This window comes from Lutra lutra, chromosome 6 (genome assembly GCF_902655055.1).
Source record: "Lutra lutra chromosome 6, mLutLut1.2, whole genome shotgun sequence".
Taxonomy (NCBI): Eukaryota; Metazoa; Chordata; class Mammalia; order Carnivora; family Mustelidae; genus Lutra; species Lutra lutra.
Window position 1 is genome coordinate 123,199,533 of NC_062283.1, and position 22,298 is coordinate 123,221,830.

General features: G+C 33.8%; 1 protein-coding gene across 4 annotated transcripts in view; it reads right to left on the reverse strand.

Annotated features, from left to right (window-relative positions):
- ASCC3 (activating signal cointegrator 1 complex subunit 3) overlaps positions 1-22,298 on the reverse strand; it is a 338,650-nt gene that overhangs the window by 268,801 nt on the left and 47,551 nt on the right. For all 4 annotated transcript variants that reach the window (XM_047732576.1, XM_047732575.1, XM_047732577.1 and 1 more), the window contains exons 5-8: positions 10,310-10,430; positions 8,686-8,890; positions 7,831-7,972; positions 7,142-7,267 (exon numbers count right to left, since the gene is read on the reverse strand). In XM_047732576.1, coding sequence (XP_047588532.1) covers positions 7,142-7,267; positions 7,831-7,972; positions 8,686-8,890; positions 10,310-10,430 — 594 coding nt within the window. The remainder of the gene's footprint in view (positions 1-7,141; positions 7,268-7,830; positions 7,973-8,685; positions 8,891-10,309; positions 10,431-22,298) is intronic.

The window sequence follows — 22,298 nt, forward strand, 5'->3', positions numbered from 1 at the left end:
TCACATCATAATCAAATTGCCTAAAACCAATGACAAGGAGAAATCTTAAAAATCAACCAGAAAAAAAGCATATTACCCAGAAAGGAAGATTAAGAATAAAAGCATCCTCATTATTATTAGAAACAATGAAAGCAATAAAATACAGCTACATCTATAGGGACTGGCAAAACAAACAAAACTGTCAGCCTGGAATTCTATATCAAATGAAATATCTGTCAAGAACAAAGACAAAATGAGGCTTTTTCCAGACATACCAAGCTGGAAGAATTCATCAACAAACCTGCAGTATAAGAAACAAATACCAAATGGAAATTTGGATCTACACAAGGCATAAATGGGTAACCTGATAGGTACACAAGTATAAAAATTGTGTTCGTTATTATTAGGTATCTTAAGTTTTTTTTAAAGATTTACTTATTTGAGATAGAGAGAAAGAGTGCACATGAGCAGGAGGGACAGAGGGAGAGGGGGAGAGACTGTCAAGCTGCCTCCGTGCTGAGCACAGAGCCCAACATGAGGCTTGATCTCAAGCCCTCAGATCACAACCTGGGCTAAAACCATTCCATGCTTAACCGACTGCACCATCCAGGTGCCCCTAGATATCATAATGTCTTAAAAAGATTGTTAAAGCAAAAAGAATAAAAATGAATTGTAGGAATTATAAGGATGTAGAAGTAGTCTACACCTACATGTTTGTTCATTTGTTTGTTTTGATGGTATTAGCATCAAATATAGCAAACAAGTCTATAAGAATCAATGTTCTCATGGCTCCAATCTCCAGGTGAAGCAAAGCATTTATCAAGGGAAACAGAATTTGATATAAATGGTTAGAAATTTAATTTGTGCTACACCATTTCATTCTCCATGAAATGTGTGAAATCTTTGCTAAGATCCCTATCGGTGTAAACAATATCGTAAACTCACTTTGCAACTTTCAACTTTATGTTTTATTATTTCCTGTTACCACCTCTTAAAAAGGCATTGAGTGATGCAAGGCCATGGTTCTGATGAAACTGATGATATGCTTGACAGTATAATAACCAGCCTTGTGGGACACTTCAGAAAAGGCTTTTTATTTGGGGGCATGTCCAGGTTTTAGCAACATTTCACCCATTTCAAATTGGTCTCATGAAAAAGATCCACACTGTGAAGTGTTTTTCTGGATGCTTCTTTATTTTTCTTGTCTTTATAATTTTGATCAAATCCAACTGTGTCAATGAACTCTTTGGCTTTAGGATCCCCACATCAGGTTTAGAAAACAAAGTAAAACAGGAAAAGTAGTACTTTTTATATTTATTCTATCTCACTTTTTTCAAAATGTCTCTCTTGAATAACCACAGATGTCAGTAATTATAATGACTTTTTTTAGTTTCTATGAAATAATTAGAAAGTACTCTGGATGTCTTAATAGAGTGACTATAAGTTTAGTTCTTCCTGATCTTGTAGGATAGTATCCGATACTACTCCCACATGTGTTTGGAATGAAAGAATAGCCAAATAGCATGAATGAATACAACAGGAGTAATTTATTTAACTAAATATTATTTCTGAAGTAACAATGTCTTTTTGTTTTATCTTTACTCTTGACATCACAGTGTTTTCATCATTACATTTTTCATTTTAAGCTAACATTTTAGCTAAAATGTATTAAATCCTTAATAGTATTCAAAGTTTTTAAATATATATATTAATAAATTTAATCCTCACAATTAAACTATGAGGAAGGTACTATTATTCCAACTTTACAAATGAAACACTGGATCCCACAGAGGACAGTAACCTGCCCCGAATCTCACAGCTAGAAAGTGGAGGATCCAAGTCAAACTAGGCCAGGCTGGAATCAGAGGCTCTGTTCTTAACCGAAGTGGTTTTCTGCCTCCTGGACTGAACAGGTATAAACCTCTCCTTTTCTTCTATTCCTCACCTTGGTAAATGACACTATCGTTCACTCAAGATGACCTAGACATGGTTCTAGATTCAAACAAGAACTGAGATGTCATTCTAGAGTCTTCTCTCTGCTTCATCCCCTCCCATTTAATCAGTTATCAGAACTGATATACACTTGAACCTAAATTATTCTTTTTTATCCCATTTTTCATATAGGCTGCCACTTTCTTAATTTAGGTGCTTAGCATTTCTGTACTGAACTACTCCAGCAGCTCTATTGTCAACCCTCAACTCTGCATTGCAACCAGGACAAAATTATCTAAGGTGACATTCAATCGGAAGAGGATTTTATCTATGGTTCCATAGGACTGTTAGGAATGGCATGCAATTATGTACTCAGTGAAAAGAGAAAGATACCATCTTCTGGAGTACTTTTTGTGATCCATAAGGATCCTATGTTGTATAAAATAGATCTAAGCCAACAAAAGCATCCACTAAACAAACATTCTGTTAACACCTATATTTTTTCCTGAGGTTTCAATTACTATTCATGTTAATGACATCTGGTGGGATCATTATCTAAAGTGACAGGACATCAAATGGTTTAATTATGTACTTATAATGACACATTGCATTTGAATTCATTATTCTCCAATATTATTATTGCTTATAGAAGTGCAAATTAATAACACAATGGGAAATCTCTACATTCAGTTAGAAAAGTTAAAATAAAAATATAAATAAAATATAAAAATATAAATTAAAATGGCTAAATAAAAAAAATAGTGATAATCAAATGCTGGCAAGTATGTGGAGAAATTGAGTCATACTGGATTGCTGGTGGGAATATAAAATGTTACTCTAGGTAACATCTATAAAATGTTAGTTTTTTAAAAAACTAAACATGCAGCTACAATACGACCCAATAAATGCATGCTCAGGCATTTACTCCAAAGGAATGAAAACTTACATTCACACAAAACCCTGTAGGCCAACGTCTAGTGCAGCTTTATCCATATTATGGATAGAATTAAGTTCCCCCAAAGTTCATAAATTAAAGACCTAACTCCCAATGTGACAGTGCTTGGAAACAAAGATTTTAGAGAAGTAACAAGGTTAAATAAGGTCATCTGAGTGAGGTCCTAATCCAATAGAGCTCCTGTTCTTATAAGAAGAGGAAGAGATGCCACACAGAAAAAAGCCCATGTAAGGCCATGGGAGGGCGAGGGGCACAATGAGAAAGTGCCTGTGTGTAAGCCAGGAAGAGAGTCCTCACAGGAAAGTAAATCTGTCAGCACCTTGATCTGGGATTTCTAGCCACCAGAACTGTGAAAAAATAAATGTCTGTTGTTTAACCACCAAGTCTGTGGTTATAGCAGCCTAAGAAGAATTATACAATTTTTAAGAGCAAAAAACTATAAGCAACATTGATACCTTCAACAGATGAAAAGTTAAACTGTGATGATCCGTACCACGATTCCCACTGATGTCCACATCCTACTCCATAGAACTCATAAAAATATTAGGTTACATGGCAAACAGACATTAAGGTTATAGATGGCATTAACCCATTTAAGGAAAACTCTTACTCCCATAATCTAAGTTAATATGAATAAAGTTATTTATTTAGAAATAAATATGAAAGAAAAATAAGATGACTGATCCATTCATTATGAGTGTTAATAATGTTTTCATATGAAAAATATTAATATTTAATACGCTAAACAAAATAATTCTTCATGATGATAATGCTTAAAATGACTGGTAAAGTTTAAAAAGAATTATGTATAAAATTATTTACTCATAGATTTTTAGCCCTTGCTGTATTTCAGAATCACTTAGAGTGCTCCAAAAATCATCTTTAAAATATAAGTATCTGGGCCCATCCCAAGACATTATAATTTAATAGGGGAGAAGGCACTTGGATTTTGAAAAAGATCTACAGGTAATTCTGATGCACAGGATGAAACTAATATAAAATTTACAACTTTAGTCTAATATATAAACTTATTATAGAAAACAAAACTGAAATAATAAGAAATTGGTTTAAAAGTAATAGAGGTATAAAATGGAATACATTATGGTGGTTAGAAATGATGCTACAGATATGTTTGTTGACATGGAAAGATGTATGTAGATATTTACATAAATAAACAAAAAATAACATGTATGATATATCATTTTATAAAACAAAATACCCCTGCACATATATGTGTAAAATGGAGTTCATTTTGGTTGGCTGTGTTTACTCTTTATGCTGCTTTATGCTGCTCTTTTTGCTTACCTCCATTATTGAGATTTCTAAATGATTACCTATGATATATAATATATCATAGGTAATATATATGTGTGTGTGTGTGTGTGTGTGTGTGTATGAACTTCATTTTGGTGACAGAAAGGTTAACCTAATTTTTTTAAAGATTTATTTATTGATTATTTGAGAGAGAGAGAGAGACACAGAGAGGGAGAGAGGGAGAGAGAAACAATGAGCAGAGGGGAGGGGCAGACGGAGAGGGAGACGCAGACTTGACCCTGGGATCATGAAAAAAAGGCTAATGTTAAGTAATATGTATACTACAAGAATTTTTTTTTCAATTTAGTACATGCTTATGTATTTCTTCGACTTTTCTGTGAGTTAATATCCAGATGACTATATCCTGTAGCACAGGGAAAATAAACAACCTAGGTGGCCGACAAGTGCCAAAATAAAGTGCTGGATTATATACTTTGAGTCTTCATAATCAACTGATTTGACTGAAACTGTTTGACAACCATTAAATGATGTATATTTGATTGAAACTGTGTTAAGTCTAAGGCTGATGAGATACTGACCAGAGGTTCTTATTCATTATCAACACTGTCTTTATGAAATACTCTGCATTATCACTTTCACTGTCTACATAAATATGCTACAGCTATCTTACATCTTTGCCATATTTCTTCAAATAAAGGTCATATTTTAGGTATATATGGATGCATTTGGTATAGGTGAGTATTTAGGAATTGATAAAAATAAAATCTATGAGGGGGGTAACTGTCTTCTTATAAAAAGGGATAAGATGATGTGCCTTCCTACATACTCCATATTTGCTCTGATTATAGACTTAAGAAGTTTGTTTCAACATAGCAATTCTTTTCCTAATTCTTCCCAACCCCTGCACACTCCAAAATCATGAATTCTGACTTCCTTAAATGTAGATCATCAAGAACTTCAATTTGACCTCAATTACATTTCAAGGAATTGACTAAGCAAATAATATGCAAAAGTAAATTCTGACAAATATATACCCTAATTAAGATGTTTCCAAATACATTTTAAACAATCATCTGAACAGTTTTTATTTTAATTTACAAAGAATCCAATATATCAGATCCCAAGAAAACCTGATTTCAAAGTTAATTATTAGTGTGCATTACAATTTAGTTAATTGTAAATGCCCTATTACTAGAAGTCATCCAAATAACTTTAAATACTCAAATCAGACTAGCACTCTCCTCAATATACTGATGTTCTCTAAAACCACCAGAGTGCAAAATTTCAATATAATTTATGTTTCTGTATACTCTTTCAAGGGACCGTACAAGTTTACCACAGTACTGTTGAGTATACAGAGTCTTCTGGATTGGCACTGCTTGGTAAGTTTATTGAAGGGAAAGATTATTTTTCTACACAGCTTCATAAATTAAACTTTTTAAAATCCTCACAATTTAAACATTAGTCAAAATGATAAATAATCCCTTCCTAAAACTAATTTACTAGAACTCCAAAAATTCAGGAAAATAATAAATCACAAGCTGAACAGTCAATTTAAATAAACATAAAAGTAAGAAATATTTTATTTTGAGATAAAGCAAGTAAGGCAAAATTTTAACAAATGGTACATGGAGGAGACAAAGGATATATGGATAATACTATTCATGCAACTTTTCCATAGGTTTGAAATTATTCAAAATTTAAAAGTTGAGAAAAATAAAACAATTTAGAATTTGATCCCCTCTTCAAATCGTATTCTGTTGTTTTATATGCTGACCATCTGGTACATCAATAATTGAATCCTTTTAAACGGTTTAAGCCAGCCTACGTAAGTTAAACCAAATATTAGTTGAAAGAACCAAAACAAACATGAAATTATAGAAATATATATACAAGGATATGTTTAATGTATGAAGGGATAAGTTTTTAAAACTTAGACTCCCCTGGAGCCCGTGGTGGCTTAGACCATTGAGTGTCCAACTCTTGGTTTTGGCTCAGGTCATGATCTCCGGGTTGTGGAATCAAGCTCCTACTCCAGCCCCAGGCTTGGTATGGAGTCGGCTTGTCCATCTCCCTCTGCTCCTCCCCTGCTCCCACTCCTCTCCTTCTCACTCAAATAAATAAACAAATTCTTTAAGAAAAAAACAAACAAACAAAATTTAAACTCCCCTCCTGTACCTCTTTAGTAAACAACTGCATATATTCTCTCTAGTATGTCAGCCAACTACTGACTTTTAAAAATAATTTTTCTAGGGGCACCAGAGTGGCTCAGTCTATTAAGCATCAGCCTTCAACTCAGGTCATGCATGTCCCAGGGTCCTGGGGATAGACTCCCACATGGGGCTCCCGCTCAGTGAGGAGCCTGCTTCTCCCTCTTCCTCTGCCTACCTCTCTGCCTGCTTATGCTCTCTCACTCTCACTCTTTCACTCTTTCAATTAAATAAATAAAATCTTTTTAAAAATGTGTGTGTGTGTGTGTGTGTGTGTGTATAATTTTTCTATTACAAATCTATTCATAAAACATACCAAGCATCAAAAATATCAACTTTTGGGGGCACCTGGGTGGCTCAGTGGGTTGGGGCCTCTGCCTTCGGCTCGGGTCATGATCCCAGGGTCCTGGGCTCGAGCCCCGCATCGGGATCTCTGCTCGGCAGGAAGCCTGCTTCCCTCTCTCTCTGCCTGCCTCTCTGCCTACTTGTGATCTCTGTATGTCAAATAAATAAATAAAATCTTTTAAAAAAAAATTAACTTTTAAAAATGATCATCTTGGGGCACCTAGATGGCTCAATGGGTTAAGCGTACAGCTTTTGATTTTGGCTGAAGTCATGATCTCGGGATCCTGAAATTGAGCCCCACCTCAGGCTCCACGTTCAGCAGGGTGTCTGCTTTTAGTTCTTTCTCTCTACCCACCCCCACTCATCTGCATGCTCTCACCTGCTTTCTCTCCCTAAAAATAAATAAATCTTTAAAATAAATAAATATACAAAATGATCACCTCACCTCATCTAAGTCTTGGATATAAACTGGTTTTTCCTCAAAGCCAACTGGCATTGGTTCACTATAGGGAATCTTTACTTCTTCATACATCTTGTTATTCTCTCTTTGGATTCCTTCTGGTAAAATCATCTATAAATATAAAAAATAAAAATCAATTAAAGAATAGTTCTGGTAAAGATTCTTTAATTAAAGAGAGAGAGAGAGAACACTACTGGCTTTAGACGTAGAACTGGTAAATAAATACAGCAAATTTAAAGAAAAACAAGTCTAAACAAAAAAAAAACCCACATACACACAAATTATTCATATATCATATCTCTCATATAAAACACCTATTATGCTGATGAATTTTAAGTATATATTTATTAGATGGTCTCTTAAAGACAGATGTACTTGTGTGGCTAGGAAAAATGTGCAATGTATAGTGTAAAGACCAAAAAGTAATGCAACCACTAAAACTCACAAATACAAGTTCTACAAATAACTGAAGGGAAAGGAAAAAATATGTTTTGAATACCTACTATGTGTCAAGAACTTTACATACACTGTATTATCTCATTTTCCCCACTATTTTAAAAGTTAGCACAGTATATCAACAAGTACAAGAATCACAAAAGAAATATGGAAAATCTATGTATTATTTCCTCAGAATAGACATATTATCTCAAAGTGGTCATATACCAATAACATACCTTTGCACCAGCAATGAATGCTGATGTTCTCATGGCTTCAGCCTGGGAATCATAAACATGGGGATAACGTATTTTTTCAACATCCGTGTCTCTTTGCCTGCTCAGAATTGGAACACTTCTAGCATTCAGAAGTGCCTGCTCTCTGTAAATACAAAAATAATAGGGTAAATCTGAAATTTTTATCTTGCATATATTAAAATACTCACGATGATAACTATTTCAGGTAGCCTTCCATTATAAAATAGAAGAAACTAAATTACAATACAAAGAAAGATATTAGCAATCCTGAAATTTTCCGTGTAACTACATAGGAGTTAACACATTCTTTAGGTACTATTTTTAGATAATATCATCTGATAAGTTTAATTTAATGTTCCTTATTTATAATTCTGTTTACCATAATCCAAGGATGTGTAACAAGGTATAAATTCCTTAAAAATAGGATTCAATATTTAAAAGAACAAGTACCATAATGCCTTCATTTCTTTTTCCTCCTTCCTAATTCTAACATGAGGAAAAGTATTTTTATTAAGATAGGAAAAAAAAAAACCCAAATGTCTCAAGATAAATCTGTGTAGGCTTCACAAATTTTACTAGTGGTGTGTGCACAGCACCTAAAAATAGCTTACCTCTATAATCAAAACCTCTCACCTACATAGATGCAACCAAGAATATTCTAATTAAGATCACTGCTTTTTTATCCCAGAAAATTAGGGTTTCATATATCAAAATTCTGTTCTTATAAGAAAACAACACTAGAAGTAAGAATCATCTAAACTGTTTAAACTAAAAAATGATGATACATAATGGTAGCAACTACAACAGAAACATTTTTCAGCTTCTGGTTTTTATTACCTTTGTATCCGCAATTCCTTAGGATCAAAGCACAAAAGTCCTTCCGCAACTTCTCCATCTTCTCCAGACTTTCTTTCTCGTCTGGCAATTCTTTTTTCTTCACGGCGATACTGTTTCATTAATTGTTTTTCTTGTTCAGACTGAATAGTAACTTGACATCCATAATTAGGTTTAGCATTTTCTCCTAAAATTTTTTTGCAATTGTCTACGAAGCAAATTTAAGAAATACCATGTTTTATAAATTGAACCTTTATGAAAACCATTTTTCCCTTTGCCAAAATTTAAGATTGCAAAATGCTTTAATTCATTTTTTTTAAAACTGCCATATTCAATTGTATGTTTTAAGGAGAGGTTTTTAAAAATATAAAATCTAAGCGATATTAATACAGTGGCTTAAGAAAAGTCACCAGATATTTTCTATATACAGATTACATAGTTTAGTGTTACAAATTCTTAGATACAACATCAGGAACTTAAAAATTAAATTTTATAATTCTGAAATTATTTGTTTACACAATTTCAATAAATAATTATCAATACTAATTAGCACTTACTGTTAACATAATAATAAAACATATTAACATTAGCTCAGGATATATTTATAAGGTGACCGAGGCAAATAAAGAGCATGATCCACCGTTTCATGGAAATAGAGTTTTAAAAAAATGGGAAGATGGCCAGAACCACTAAGAATCAGGTCAATGAAAGCTCAATGTTCACAAGTTCCACTTTAAACATGTGGTTTGGTCAACTCAATACTAAGGAAATTTTTTCTTCCAACAGATTACCTTCTATGTTTAATTAAATCTTTCCAAGTAGTATATCTTGGCTCAATGCAGCACTAAAGGAAATGCTCAAAGTGTTGCTCAAAGCAGTCCAAACCAATACACATTAATTGTATTGAAGACCTACTAGTTCCAGGCACTGTTGCTAACTAAGCTAGGAAGACAATGAAGACTGAGATTTGGTCCATACTCTGATGGAGCACAGTGCAAGTTAGCTTATCAAACTCCAAGATGCAACACAGAACAAGGAAAGAATTAGGTGAAGCACCAAGATGGGAAAATTAGTTTTCTAATTCAACTAAGCCGCAGTCCGGCTACTGTTCAGCAAAAACTTTAACAGTAGGTATTTGTATGTATATATGTGTGAGTGCATACGTAAAGAGAATAATAATGAAAGGAAGAGAAAGAGAGAGAAAGAAAGCAAAATGTTAATGACTAGCAAATCCAGATGAAGGGTATACAAGTATTCACTGTATTAATTTTACATATTTACTACAGGTTTGAAAGTTTTCAAGGTAAAAAAGTTGGGCAGAAATTAAAACACTACTTAGCTCATAGTAAATACTGTATGTATTTGCTTTAAAAAAAATTGTCTACTCAAATCTTCAGCAAGGAAAAATGCCATACATAAACATAAAAAGAATCTCTACTGTAATATGCCCTATTTAAGGCATTAATATTTGTTGCATAATCTGCCAGATTTAAAATCTACCTTAAAAAGCGGTATCACTAAATTATATAATAGACCAAATAATATTAAAAGCATAATTATTTTTAAAAGACTTGCTAACCAGTGAATGTTTCCATTAAATTAGAATTACCACTGAATACTTTCTTACCTTGAAGAGCCTGCAACTTATGATCATTTGAAGAATTAAGAAATCTATCCACAATTGTAATTCTGTTCTGAAGGAGTTTCTCAATAAGTTCAAGTCCATCAGGTCCCAGCAGTTCAAACAGCTTAAAAGAAAAAGAATCAAAATAACTGTTACCTCAAACTCACCATTTTCAAGTTATTAAACCTTGTGCCAAACTAACAGAGAAAGAAGTACCCAAAAAGTATTTTTTAAAAAACAGTAACTCAGGAAAGAAAAATAACTCTTCATATTGTTATGTATTTTTCAGCTTTACGAAATCAATTTGCAATTACTAAAGCGCATGATTCAACTTTTCAAAATAATTATGTTTTATATATAAAACTAAAGCACAGAACATATAATTCTGACTCTTGGCTTTTCTTGGTATAACCTAAGGAAATTCCAAAATTAATTTGCTTTTTACTATACTGTTCTGGTTTTCACAAATAGAGTCCAGAGTACCATTTTTCTTACAACTTACTACATATATCAGCTATCATTATAGAGTTAAAGAACCATTAAAATGTTTTAATGATTCATGACTTGCAAATTTTTAATGCTTAATAATATTTTTATTAAATTTATATTTTAATGCTTAATTAATAATTTTTAATGCTTAATAAATCTGAAATCTAAAACACAGTTCCATAAGTGCTTTAACTTTTTTTTTTAAAGATTTTATTTATTTATTTGACAGAGAGAAATCACAAGTAGGCAGAGAGGCAGGCAGAGAGAGAGGAGGAAGCAGGCTCCCTGCTGAGCAGAAAGCCCGATGTGGGGCTCGAACCCAGGACCTGGGATCATGACCTGAGCCGAAGGCAGCGGCTTAACCCACTGAGCCACCCAGGTGCCCCGTGCTTTAACTTTTTATAAAAGTTTCCATGTGTATCTTATACAGAGTAATTGCCAGAGATTAAGCTGATTTCAGAAGCAGAGAACTAGTGATTTATGATTATATGAAATAACTGCTCCAGAAAGCTTTTAGACTTCTTTAGATGTGGTTAGAGGATATATTTTCTTCCTGTCCAGAAATGTTTTATCTAATTTTACATGTGAAGATTTTATATTAGTCAAATTCTAACTGTTCTCAGAGACTCCACACAAATCATAAAGTAGGAATTTATGATAAGTATATATGAAATGTTAAATATTTAATAAATATTTTATTTTTGCTGTTCATTTTGCAGACATTATCTACATACAAGGCCACAGTCCCCAGTCCTGGAACACTTTGACTTTTGGGCTAAACATCACAGAAACCAATCACTCTCACCCTGGCTCATAAGGCACTAATTCCACATCAGGAGAGGCAAGCCAAAAGCTTAGGTTACTGCCTACCCTCCTTCCATCAAGTACTTAGCTCCTAAAGCAGCGGTGTCACTCAAGAGATAAGCTTTCCATTGTCCCCACTCCTAGCTTCAGAGTTTGCATCAAAGATTTTAGGCGATTAAAAAAAAAGGGGGGGTCCCAATTTCTTCCAAAGGTGTGTCCTCATTTGCAATGTGGCAGGAAGTTGAAGCCTTAGGGCCATCTCAAAAACAGCACAGACTGGGGTTAACTATAACTAGAGATTCACAAATTCAACACTGGGTTACAAAAGAGAATTAAAGAGAGACAAATGGGAGGAGTCCTTTTGAGTGAGAATAAATACCAAAAACTGCTCAGCATCTCTGGAATTACTCCTTAAAGGGGTCCCAAATTTGCTGGATTAGTTTATGGATCAATTTATGCCCCAGGACATTTCTACAAACTACAGAGCAATTATCTGATAACTGGTAAATTTAACAGTTGGGTGTCCTCAAGGTAAGAAAAGCAGAGGCTCCTGCCAAAACTACTTTGATTGTCTTTAATCAAAAGTGTGCCTCCTTGAAGAATATATTAGAATCTAAATACTGTGGGGGTAAGGGTGAGAGGAATTGTCTGTACTATAATAATCCAGCTAATCACTAAACAAATAAACAAATAACAATAATAAACCCACGCACTGGTACACTAGATAAAATAAATTCCCAGAAAGACACAAACTACCAAATAGCAGACAATCTGAACAGACCTATAACAAGTGAAATATTAAACCAGTAATCAAAATTACCTACAAAGAAAAGTGAAGGTCCAAAGGACTACAGTGGTAAATTCATTCAAAAGATTTGATGACAATTCCTCACAAACTCATCCAGAAAACAAAAGAGAGAACATTTCCCAGGTCTACTTTGACCCTGAAACCAGACAAACATCAAAACTACAGACCAATCTCTTAGGAAGAGAGACATAAAAATCCTCAACAATGTATTAGTAAACCATGTCCAGCAATATATAAAAGGAATTACACACCATGACAAAGTGAGATTTATGTCAGGAATATAAGGTTGGTTCAACATAAGAAAATCAATTGATGTATTAGACCAACAAAATAAAAAACAAAAACCATGTGATCAGTGCAACAGATGCAGAAAAAGCATTTGACAAAACCCAATAGCCTTTCATGATAAAAGCACTCAAAAAAACTAGGATTAGACAGGTATTTCCACCACCTGGTAAAGGCATTTATGAAAAATCTTTAGTTAACATCATACTTAATGGTGAAATAGTAAGAACAGAAATGGAACAAGAAAGGCTGTATTTGTACTTCTACTGAATATTACATTGAAGGGCAATTAGGCAAGAAAAAGAAATAAAAGACACTCAGATCAAAGAGGAAAAAAAAACACTATTTCCAATAGGAGATCATCTATATAGAAAATACTAAAGACTCCACTCAAATACTATTCAAACTAATAAGCTTTCTAAAAGCATGACAGACAAAACCATTCAGTGAGAAAAGATCAGACTTTTCAATAAATGATGCTGGGACAACTAGCTAGTCATATGCAATAATGTGAAGTTAGACCCTTATACCACATACAAAAATTAATGCAAAATGGATCAGTGATCTAAATGTAAGAGCTAAATATTATAAAATTCTTAGAAGAAAACAGAAAAGATCTTCATGGCCTCAGATTTAGCAAAGGATTCTTAAATATGACACCAAAAGCATGAGCAACAGAAGAAAACATAGATAACTTGGATTTTAGCAAAATAAAAAACTGCCTCAAGGGACAATATCAAGAACATAGGGGGAAAATGCAGAATGGGAGAAAATATTTGAAAATAACATATCTGGCAAGAGACTGGTACAATCACTGTCTATACCCAGAATACAGAAAGAACTCTTACCACCAATTAAAATATATCAATTAAAAACTGAGCAGAAGATCTGAATTTACCCTAGGAAAATATATAAATGGCAAATAAGTGGGTGAAAAGATACTCAACATCATTATTTATCAGGGAAACACAAATCAAAACCATAAGAACCACTGGAAAAACCATTAAAAAAAAAAAACTGGAAAATAACAATCTTGGCAAGAATGTGGAGAAACCTGGAACTCTTATACATTATTTGTGGAAATACAAAATTGTGCAGCCACTGTGGAAAACAGTTTTCTGGTTCCTCAGTGAGTTAAACACAGAATTATAATGTGACCCAGCAATTCCATTCCTAGGAATATACCCCAAAGAATTTATAGCCATGTGTCCAAAGACTTATATATAATATGGATATTCACATAGCCAAGAGGTAAAAACCACCCAAATGTCCATCAACTAAAGGATGGATAAATAAAATATGGTATGTACATACAACAGATATTACTAAGCCATAAAAAGGAATGTAGTAGTGTATAACATGGTAAACCTTAAACACATTTTGATGAGTGAAAGAAGTCACAAAAGACCACATATAATAAGATTCCATTTATAAGAAGTGTCCAGGAATAGAGAAATTCTAAAGACAGTAGATCTGTGGTTGTTTAGGCCTGGGAAGGGAGTCAACAAGGGAATAGAAGGATAGAAGTTAAACATTTAGGATTTCTTTTTGAAGTAAAGAAAATGCTCTAAAACGACTGTGGTGATGGCTACACATATCTACGGATATACTAAAAACCAGTGATTTATACACTTGAAAGGGATGAACTGTGATTTATGTATCAATGAAGCTTTATTTTTAATTATAAACCAAAATGGCTTAAACTAAAATACCAAAAGTAACAAAAAAGTTACTTACGGTTGAAGGATATAGATTGGTACAAGTTTCTTGGTAAAAATTTTAAGTGAATGTTTTGAATTGCTATTAGTTCAATGTAAGCCCTGTGCTTAAGGATAAGCGTGATATTTTAAAACCAGCAATTAAAAAACCATAATACAAACAAATTGCACCAAGAAATGTTCTCTACATACAGCATGAAAAGTCTTTCACATTCTATCAACTCTCAAAGAATGTGTTAATTCTTAAATTGAGACCATTTCTTCTATAAGAAAATAATTTATCATGGCAGAGTTATCCTTATACATATTCTTGACTTCTTCAAGTTTACTTAATGTGAAATACAGTGTTCACACATGGTAAATTAGAGATTCACAAAGTTTTAGTCCAACGTAACTTTAAGGAAAACACCAGTATATCTGGAATACAACTTTTAATGTAACACCTCAGGAGAAAGATCGCAGCTCAAAGAGCCCTTTCTTTCTCTTTCCTCCTTTCTTTTTTTAGCCCATTATTTCTCAAAAATAACACACCTAAGACCTAGCAAAAGAGACAAGAAGGCTGTTTTGCTCTGAATAGTAGGACTTCCATGACTTCTGAGATGAAGAATCCCCAGAAGAATTCTGAGATCAGCTGTCATCAGTTTTAAAGTAATCCCCAAATTACGCTTTCCCTAACATTTGCCATTTTCATCCACATCGAGAGCAGGTGCAGTTCTCATTCAAGATTTGCACTACAAACTAATTTGGCAATGAGTGTGACTATTTGTAAAGATACAGCTGTCTGGATCACTGCTCTATGCACTGACACAAGTTCCAGAAGCTATCAAGTTGAAAAACAAAGAGGGAAAAGTTAGCTGTGGGTAGAGAAACAGACATCAATTACAAAGACAGAAAGAAAAAAAAACGGCGGGGGGAGGAAGAGAGAGAAAAAGATAAATTTCACTATCCTAGCTATAAATTAAAGATATGAGATTTAAAGGAGACACATGAGGAATAGACAGGTAACATCCTTTCCCTGATAGAAATTGTTAAAGCCATTATTATGATCAATATATTATTATTAAGGTACTGTTAAAAGACAAAGGTTCTTAGAATTCTTAGTTATTATAAATCCTTTATCATTAAATTATTAAATTGAAATAGTTCATTAAATTGAAATAATGAGTGTAAAGAGTCAAAATAATGAACAACAGTCTACATTCCTAAGATGTAAAAAAAATTTCAAAACATGTACAGACTAACTTTAAAACAGCATTCTGTCCTTGTTTCTTATAACACTTCTAACAGACAAATGTAGTTTGTGAATCTCTCAGGAAAGGTAATCCCCACTTTATCCTATATTCTTAATTATATCATTTTTATTCCAATTGGAACAATGCTATAATGGATGCTGTATTCCCAACACAATATCAAGTGAATCACAAATATCACATCACCAAAGCAAAATACAGTAAACCTCTGAATAATATACCATGGAAAATTATGCTATAAATCCTATGAAAATGGTGAGAAAGAGAGAGAGAGAGAGAGGAAATGAATCTAAATTAGAACTATAAATTTGTTCTCAAACTGGTGCATGCAGAGATATGCTGAGTGTTTATGAAACCACAGAATAAATATGGCAGATATCTTAGATTATCAGTTTACTCAAAGATTTAGAGAAAAATAATATTATTTCCAAGTAAAACACAAATTTGGTCATGTTAATGTCCTACTCAAACTCTGTTTCTCAGTTTAGTCAAAAAATGAACAATTAAAGTATTTAATCACTAACTCGGGCTTTAAAGCAAGTAAAGTTTCAACATTTATAAAAGGTTTGTCAGTTCTGTTTTTTTTTTTTTTAAGATTTTATTTATTTATTTGAGACAGAGCATGAGCAGGAGAGAGGGGGGAGAGAGAGAAAGAGGAGGAGGGAGATGGACAAGCAGCTCCCTGTTGAGCAGGGAGCCGGACACAGGACATGAGGCTCCATCCCAGGACCCTGCAATCATGAACTGAGCCAAAGGCAGACACTTACCCCATTGAGCCACCCAGGTGCCCCTTGTTCCATTCTATTTCCAACTAGTCAATATTAAAGAATTCATCAAAAGTCAAAACTAAGTCTATCAGGAGTTCCAAAAGATCTCTTTCAGAAGAGAGACCAACCCATCTATGTATCAGATAGTCACCGGGCATTCTGAAAAATGACGTAGTGAAGCACCATTGGCACAATATCTTCATGTGAGCAAGGTATCCTTTTGGATGACAGTATGTTTAGGTACATTATGGGATTAATCTCAATACTGAGTTAAGTTACTAAGGTTGTTCTTCAAGGAGTGCCCATGGCTCTGTCCTTTTCAAAATTTTATCAATGATATATAAACTAGAAGACATTAAATCAAATTTGTTAAAGTATTAATTTGTTGCATGGTAAAATCAAGATTTTAAATTTTCTAAATAGTCTGATATATCTGGCCAATCCTAAGGAGAAGTAATAGAGACAAATATAAAACCCCACAAGTAGGTTAAAAAAAAAAAAAACCTTATGCAAATTTCCACAAAATGGGGAAACCTGGACCCACAAATAAATTCCTAAGAAAATTCTTGAAAGAATGGGGGTTAGTTACTTGCAAGGTCAATATGAATAAAAAATGCAATGAAGACTAGAAAAATTTTAGTGTATTAATAGTAATATCTCAAAAATTCCACTTAGTGGGGCTCCCAGCTGGGCTCATTTGGTAGAGCATACGGCCCTTGATCTCTGATCTCAACTACTAAACAGATTTCAAATCTTTCTGCTTGTCTATTTTAAGTTCCCAAACGTTTACTGCCTGTACCACTCAAATGACTTCTTAAAAGGTTTCTTCACATCTATCCAAAACACTCCAATCCATTCGCCACATAGCAACAACAATAAATCATATGAAATGTTGGTCTGGTAAATATAAGCCACCTCCCCTCCACTGCTTGCCAACAAAACTCTCCAATGACTCTCCACTGTTCAAAGATGAAGTACTAAATTGACATGAACAAAGAACCAGAATCCCAAAACATCACAAATGCTAAACTATGATTAAAAATACGGACACATACTCAATCATATTGCTCTGACTAGAAAGAATTTTAGTACCATTAATAAAGTACTGTTTTTAAAACACCATCATCCTTTTTAATTTTCCATTGCTATGTATGTTTTATGATGAACATAAGGCATAACAGTATATGTTTATAATTTAAAATTAAATAACTACATTTATATCAGGAATGCATTATTGAAGTGGTTATTAGAAAGTATGATCATGGGGCGCCTGGGTGGCTCAGTGGGTTAAGCCGCTGCCTTCAGCTCAGGTCATGATCTCAGGGTCCTGGGATCGAGTCCCGCATCGGGCTCTCTGCTCAGCAAGAAGCCTGCTTCCCTCTCTCTCTCTGCTTGCCTCTCTGTCTACTTGTGATCTCTGTCAAATAAATAAATAAAAATCTTTAAAAAAAAAAAAAAAGAAAGTATGATCAAAAAAGTTTGGGAGACCAATGCTTTCAAATATTCTGTTACGAAGTTTTTCTCAACGTAATAGTTTTCTAATCTAGCCATGTCTTATAACTACTATCTATATTTAATATGATACTTTTTCTAAAAGTGTTATTAAATGAATGGCGTTTCTGAAAATTGCAGGTGTTTTATAGAATTTAAAAAATACAAAATATGTACAATCCACTGATACCATCGCTACTCATATTTTCAAAACTTTTTTTTGTCTAAGTTCATTGTAAGTCAGCAAACCCATCATTTCTTCATATTATCCCTTGTCAGTCAACTTAATTCAAGAGTTTACCAAATTTACGAATGCTAGTATAACATAGCAGTTTAACAGAGGATAAAGTTAGCCAGGGCTCAAATCTTTAAAAGCCAAATGCTTAGGAGCTTTAGGGCCTTACACATCCTTCCAATCCTCCCATTTTCTCATTAGTATAGCAGGAATAATAGTGCAAGGATTCAAAGGGCTGTGATGTGAACAAAATAATATATGTAAACGTATTTGACACAAGGCCTTGCACATAATAAGCAATTAACTTTAGGTGTTTAGTATTAAAATAGACAAATCATAATCAAACAAGGGAGTAAAGTACACAAAATCATTTGTAATACAATAATAATGATAACAATACCTAACATCTGTATACTACTCATATCCCAGGTAAGGTATTAAGTACTTTACATATAAAGCATATATTCAAATGTCTTCTATCAGAAGAAATATTTAGTGAATCTTTGCTAATTATATACAACACTCATGCATTTATCACTTAAAAACAATCACAATGGAAATTAAAAGAAAACACTACAAAAGTATCTAAATAATCCACTACCATTAGGAAATAAAATGAAAACAAAAAATAGTAACAAAAGTATGTGTTTACTTCTAGCATTCTTTTCAGTAAAGTACGCTTATGATAGTAATATGTGCTTACATAAATTCTTTTTTTTTAAAGATTTTATTTATTCATTTGAGAGAGAGGGAGACAGAGCACAAGCAGGGGGAGAGGCAGAGAGAGAAGCAGAAGCAGACTCCCTGCTGAGCTGGGAGCCAAACATGGGGCTCTATCCCAGGACCTGGAGAGCATGACCTGAGCTGAAGGCAGATGCTTAACCAACTGAGCCACCCAGTCGCCATACACATATTCTAACTAATTTCTGCTGTTAAATTATTCTCTGTTCAATGGTGAAATTAAATACAACATATCCTGGTGCTCTGTAAGTAGCTACATTAAGTTTGAAACAATGTTTCAACTAATCCTTCGTTGGATCATAGCTTTCTTAGTCTTCCTGCCATCCACCAGTATGTCTGCATTTCAAGCTGCTACATACTAGAACCAGATGACTCTTTCTCATTGTCACCTTTCACATAAACTTTCAAAAAACTACAATGTAGTCATCTACCCTCAATTTGGAAGGTACCTTAGAGGACAGCTAAACAAAGCTCTCATAAAAGCAGTAATTACTGCCATGGGAAGACAGAATAAGAGGACGGTTGAGAACATGGGCTTAGAGTCAGAAAGAACTACCTTTAATTATCAGTCTGCCAATTTCTAGCTATAGGACAATGGGCAACTTTCATAAACTCCCTTAGCCTCATCTTCCTTATTTGTTAGAAGAAACTAGCACAGTGTCTGGCACTAAATGCTCCATAAATATGGCTGCTATGCTCCATAAATACAGCTGCTACTGCTAATTTTTTTTTCCTGGCTGATGACCATCTAGCATAGATCTGCCAGCAGCAAACTATTTTATATGGTAATTCATGCCTCTGCTAGCTAAGGTAATTCATGCCACTAATTGTTAAAAAATAAATAAATAAATAAATAAATAAATCTTTATATTATAGAGCCCAGTCACCCTCACTACAACTTTCATCTCTGCTCTCTAGGTTACAGAGAGTGATCTTAGTAAACCTCTACTAGACAGCGCTTCAAATACCTGAAGATAAAGCCAAGTAAAGTATTAGTCACATTTCACACACAAGTCCTTTCCCTCCCAGGTAAACATTAATCAATTCCTTACTATTAGTCATATAACTTGGTTTCTAGATAATTCTTCACCCAAGTTCCTTTACAAATATACCTTTTACTGAGCCTTTTTAAAAAAAGACATCATAAACCAAAACTGAACATAATATTTCAAATATAATTTGATCGGGGCAGATCACAAGAGAGTACACCAATATCTTGAATTAGATGTTAAACTTTTCTAAGCATAGCCTAAGTCGATAACAACATCACACTGTTGGTTCAAACTGAATGTGCAGCCAAGTAAAAACATTTAGTTTTAGGTTTTTTCCACATGAATTCCTAATAGTCCAAGATTCCTATATCCTGTATTTTTTACAGTTCGTAAGCCCAGAATTCAAATATTGCTTATAAGGTTCAAATTCTTCCTGTTTCTTCTTTTTAGTCTTTTGAGAGCTTTCTAAATCCAGATTTAGGCATCTGTTTTATCAGTAAACACTATCAATGTTGAATCTGTCCTGAATCCAAGTTCAATAACCATACCTGTATGCAAATGACTGATTAAAAATATTGAGGACAGGGACAGCTGGGTAGTTCTGTCAGTTAAGTGTCTGCCTTAGGCTCAGGTCATAATGCCAGGGTCCTGGGATTGAATCTCCAGTGGGGCTCCATGCTCAGCGGGGAGTCTGTTTCTCCCTCTGCCTGCCACTCCCCTCGTTTGTGCTCTCTCTGACAAGTAAATAGATAAAATCTTAAAAGGAATAAAATAAAGTAATGAGGACAGGGCAAAAAATAAAAATAATAGAGATTAAGAAAAGAATAAAATAAAAAGAAAGAACTGACCCCAAATTGTCACTGAACCAATATTTAGGGTAAAGTTTTTCAACAAACTATTAATTCCACCTAACTGTATTAACACTGACATTTTTCTATCTTATTTAATTTCGATACTTCCCTAATATTGTAGCCACTAGGCACATGACCTATTTATACTCGAAATAATTATAAATTTAAAATATAATTTTTCTGTCCTATTAGTCACACTACAAGAGATCAACAAACACAAGTGGCTAGTGGGTATTATGTTGGAGAACAAACAGAATATTTCATTTCAAACAGAATATGCAATCAGTGGCCTGGAAGATATTTTGATTCTACTGTAAAATGGTCTGCTGGGAGCTAGATAGCATATATTTGCATGGCATAATTTATCTGTCTGGTTGTATCAGAATGACTACCAAATTAGATTTTATTTAAGTCCACAGTTTTACATTAGTTTATTTTTTGTGTGTTGCATATTCTACAGGTTTTGACAAATGTATAATGACTATAATGAATGTTTTTACCATTAATAGTATTATACAGGATAAACTCACTGCCCTGTGCTTCCTCACTTCATCCCTTCCTCCCTTCCCAAGCCCTGGCAACTACTGACCTTTGGACTATATTCAGAGTTTCACTTTTTCCAGCATGTCACACAGTTACAATCATATAATATGTAGCCTTTTCAGAATGACATCTTTCACTTGGCATTATTCATTTTTTCCACATTTTTTTCACAGCTTGATGGCTCATTTCCTTTTATCACTAAATAATTTCCCATTATATGGTTGTAACCCAGTTTATTCATCCATTCCTTTCCACATTTTAGTAATTATGTCTTCATTTTTTATTTCATTAAATTGTACCCTTTCCATTTTTCATTATTTTTTATCTTTCTCAAATTTTCCATAACAAACGTATAATACTTAATCAAAGAAGTGGGTTAAGCCACTGCCTTTGGCTCAGTTCATGATCCCGGAGTCCTGGGATCGAGCCCCACATCGGGCTCTGTGCTCTCTCGGCGGGGAGCTTGCTTCCCTTCCACTCTCTCTGCCTGCCTCTCTGCCTACTTGTGATCTCTGTCAAATAAATAAATAAAATCTTAAAAAAAAAAATTAAGAAAAAAAAGAATTAAAATTCTAAAACATATGAACAAATCATTTTTTTGTTTTAAGATTTTATTGGAGAGAGAGAAAATGAACAGTGGGGAGGGACAGAGGGAGAAACAACGAGAGAGGGGGAAGCAGTCTCCCCACTGAGCAGGAAGCCCAATGCATGGTTCCATCCCAGGACCTGGAGATCATGACCTGAGCTGAAGGCAGATGGCTTAACCCACTGAACCACCCAGGAGCCCCACATGTGAAGAAATCTTATCCTAAAAAATGATAGTTAACAAAATCAACAGTGGAACCTGAGGTCACTCCAGAAGAAGCTAATACGGAACAAGGAGATAAAGACTTAAAAATAATACTATCAAAGAGATCAACAGAGCAGCTGCTTAAATTAAGATAATTTACGAAACAAAAGAGGTATATACTGAGATGTTCTATTCTTTTTGCTCAATTTTTCTGTAAATTTAAAACTG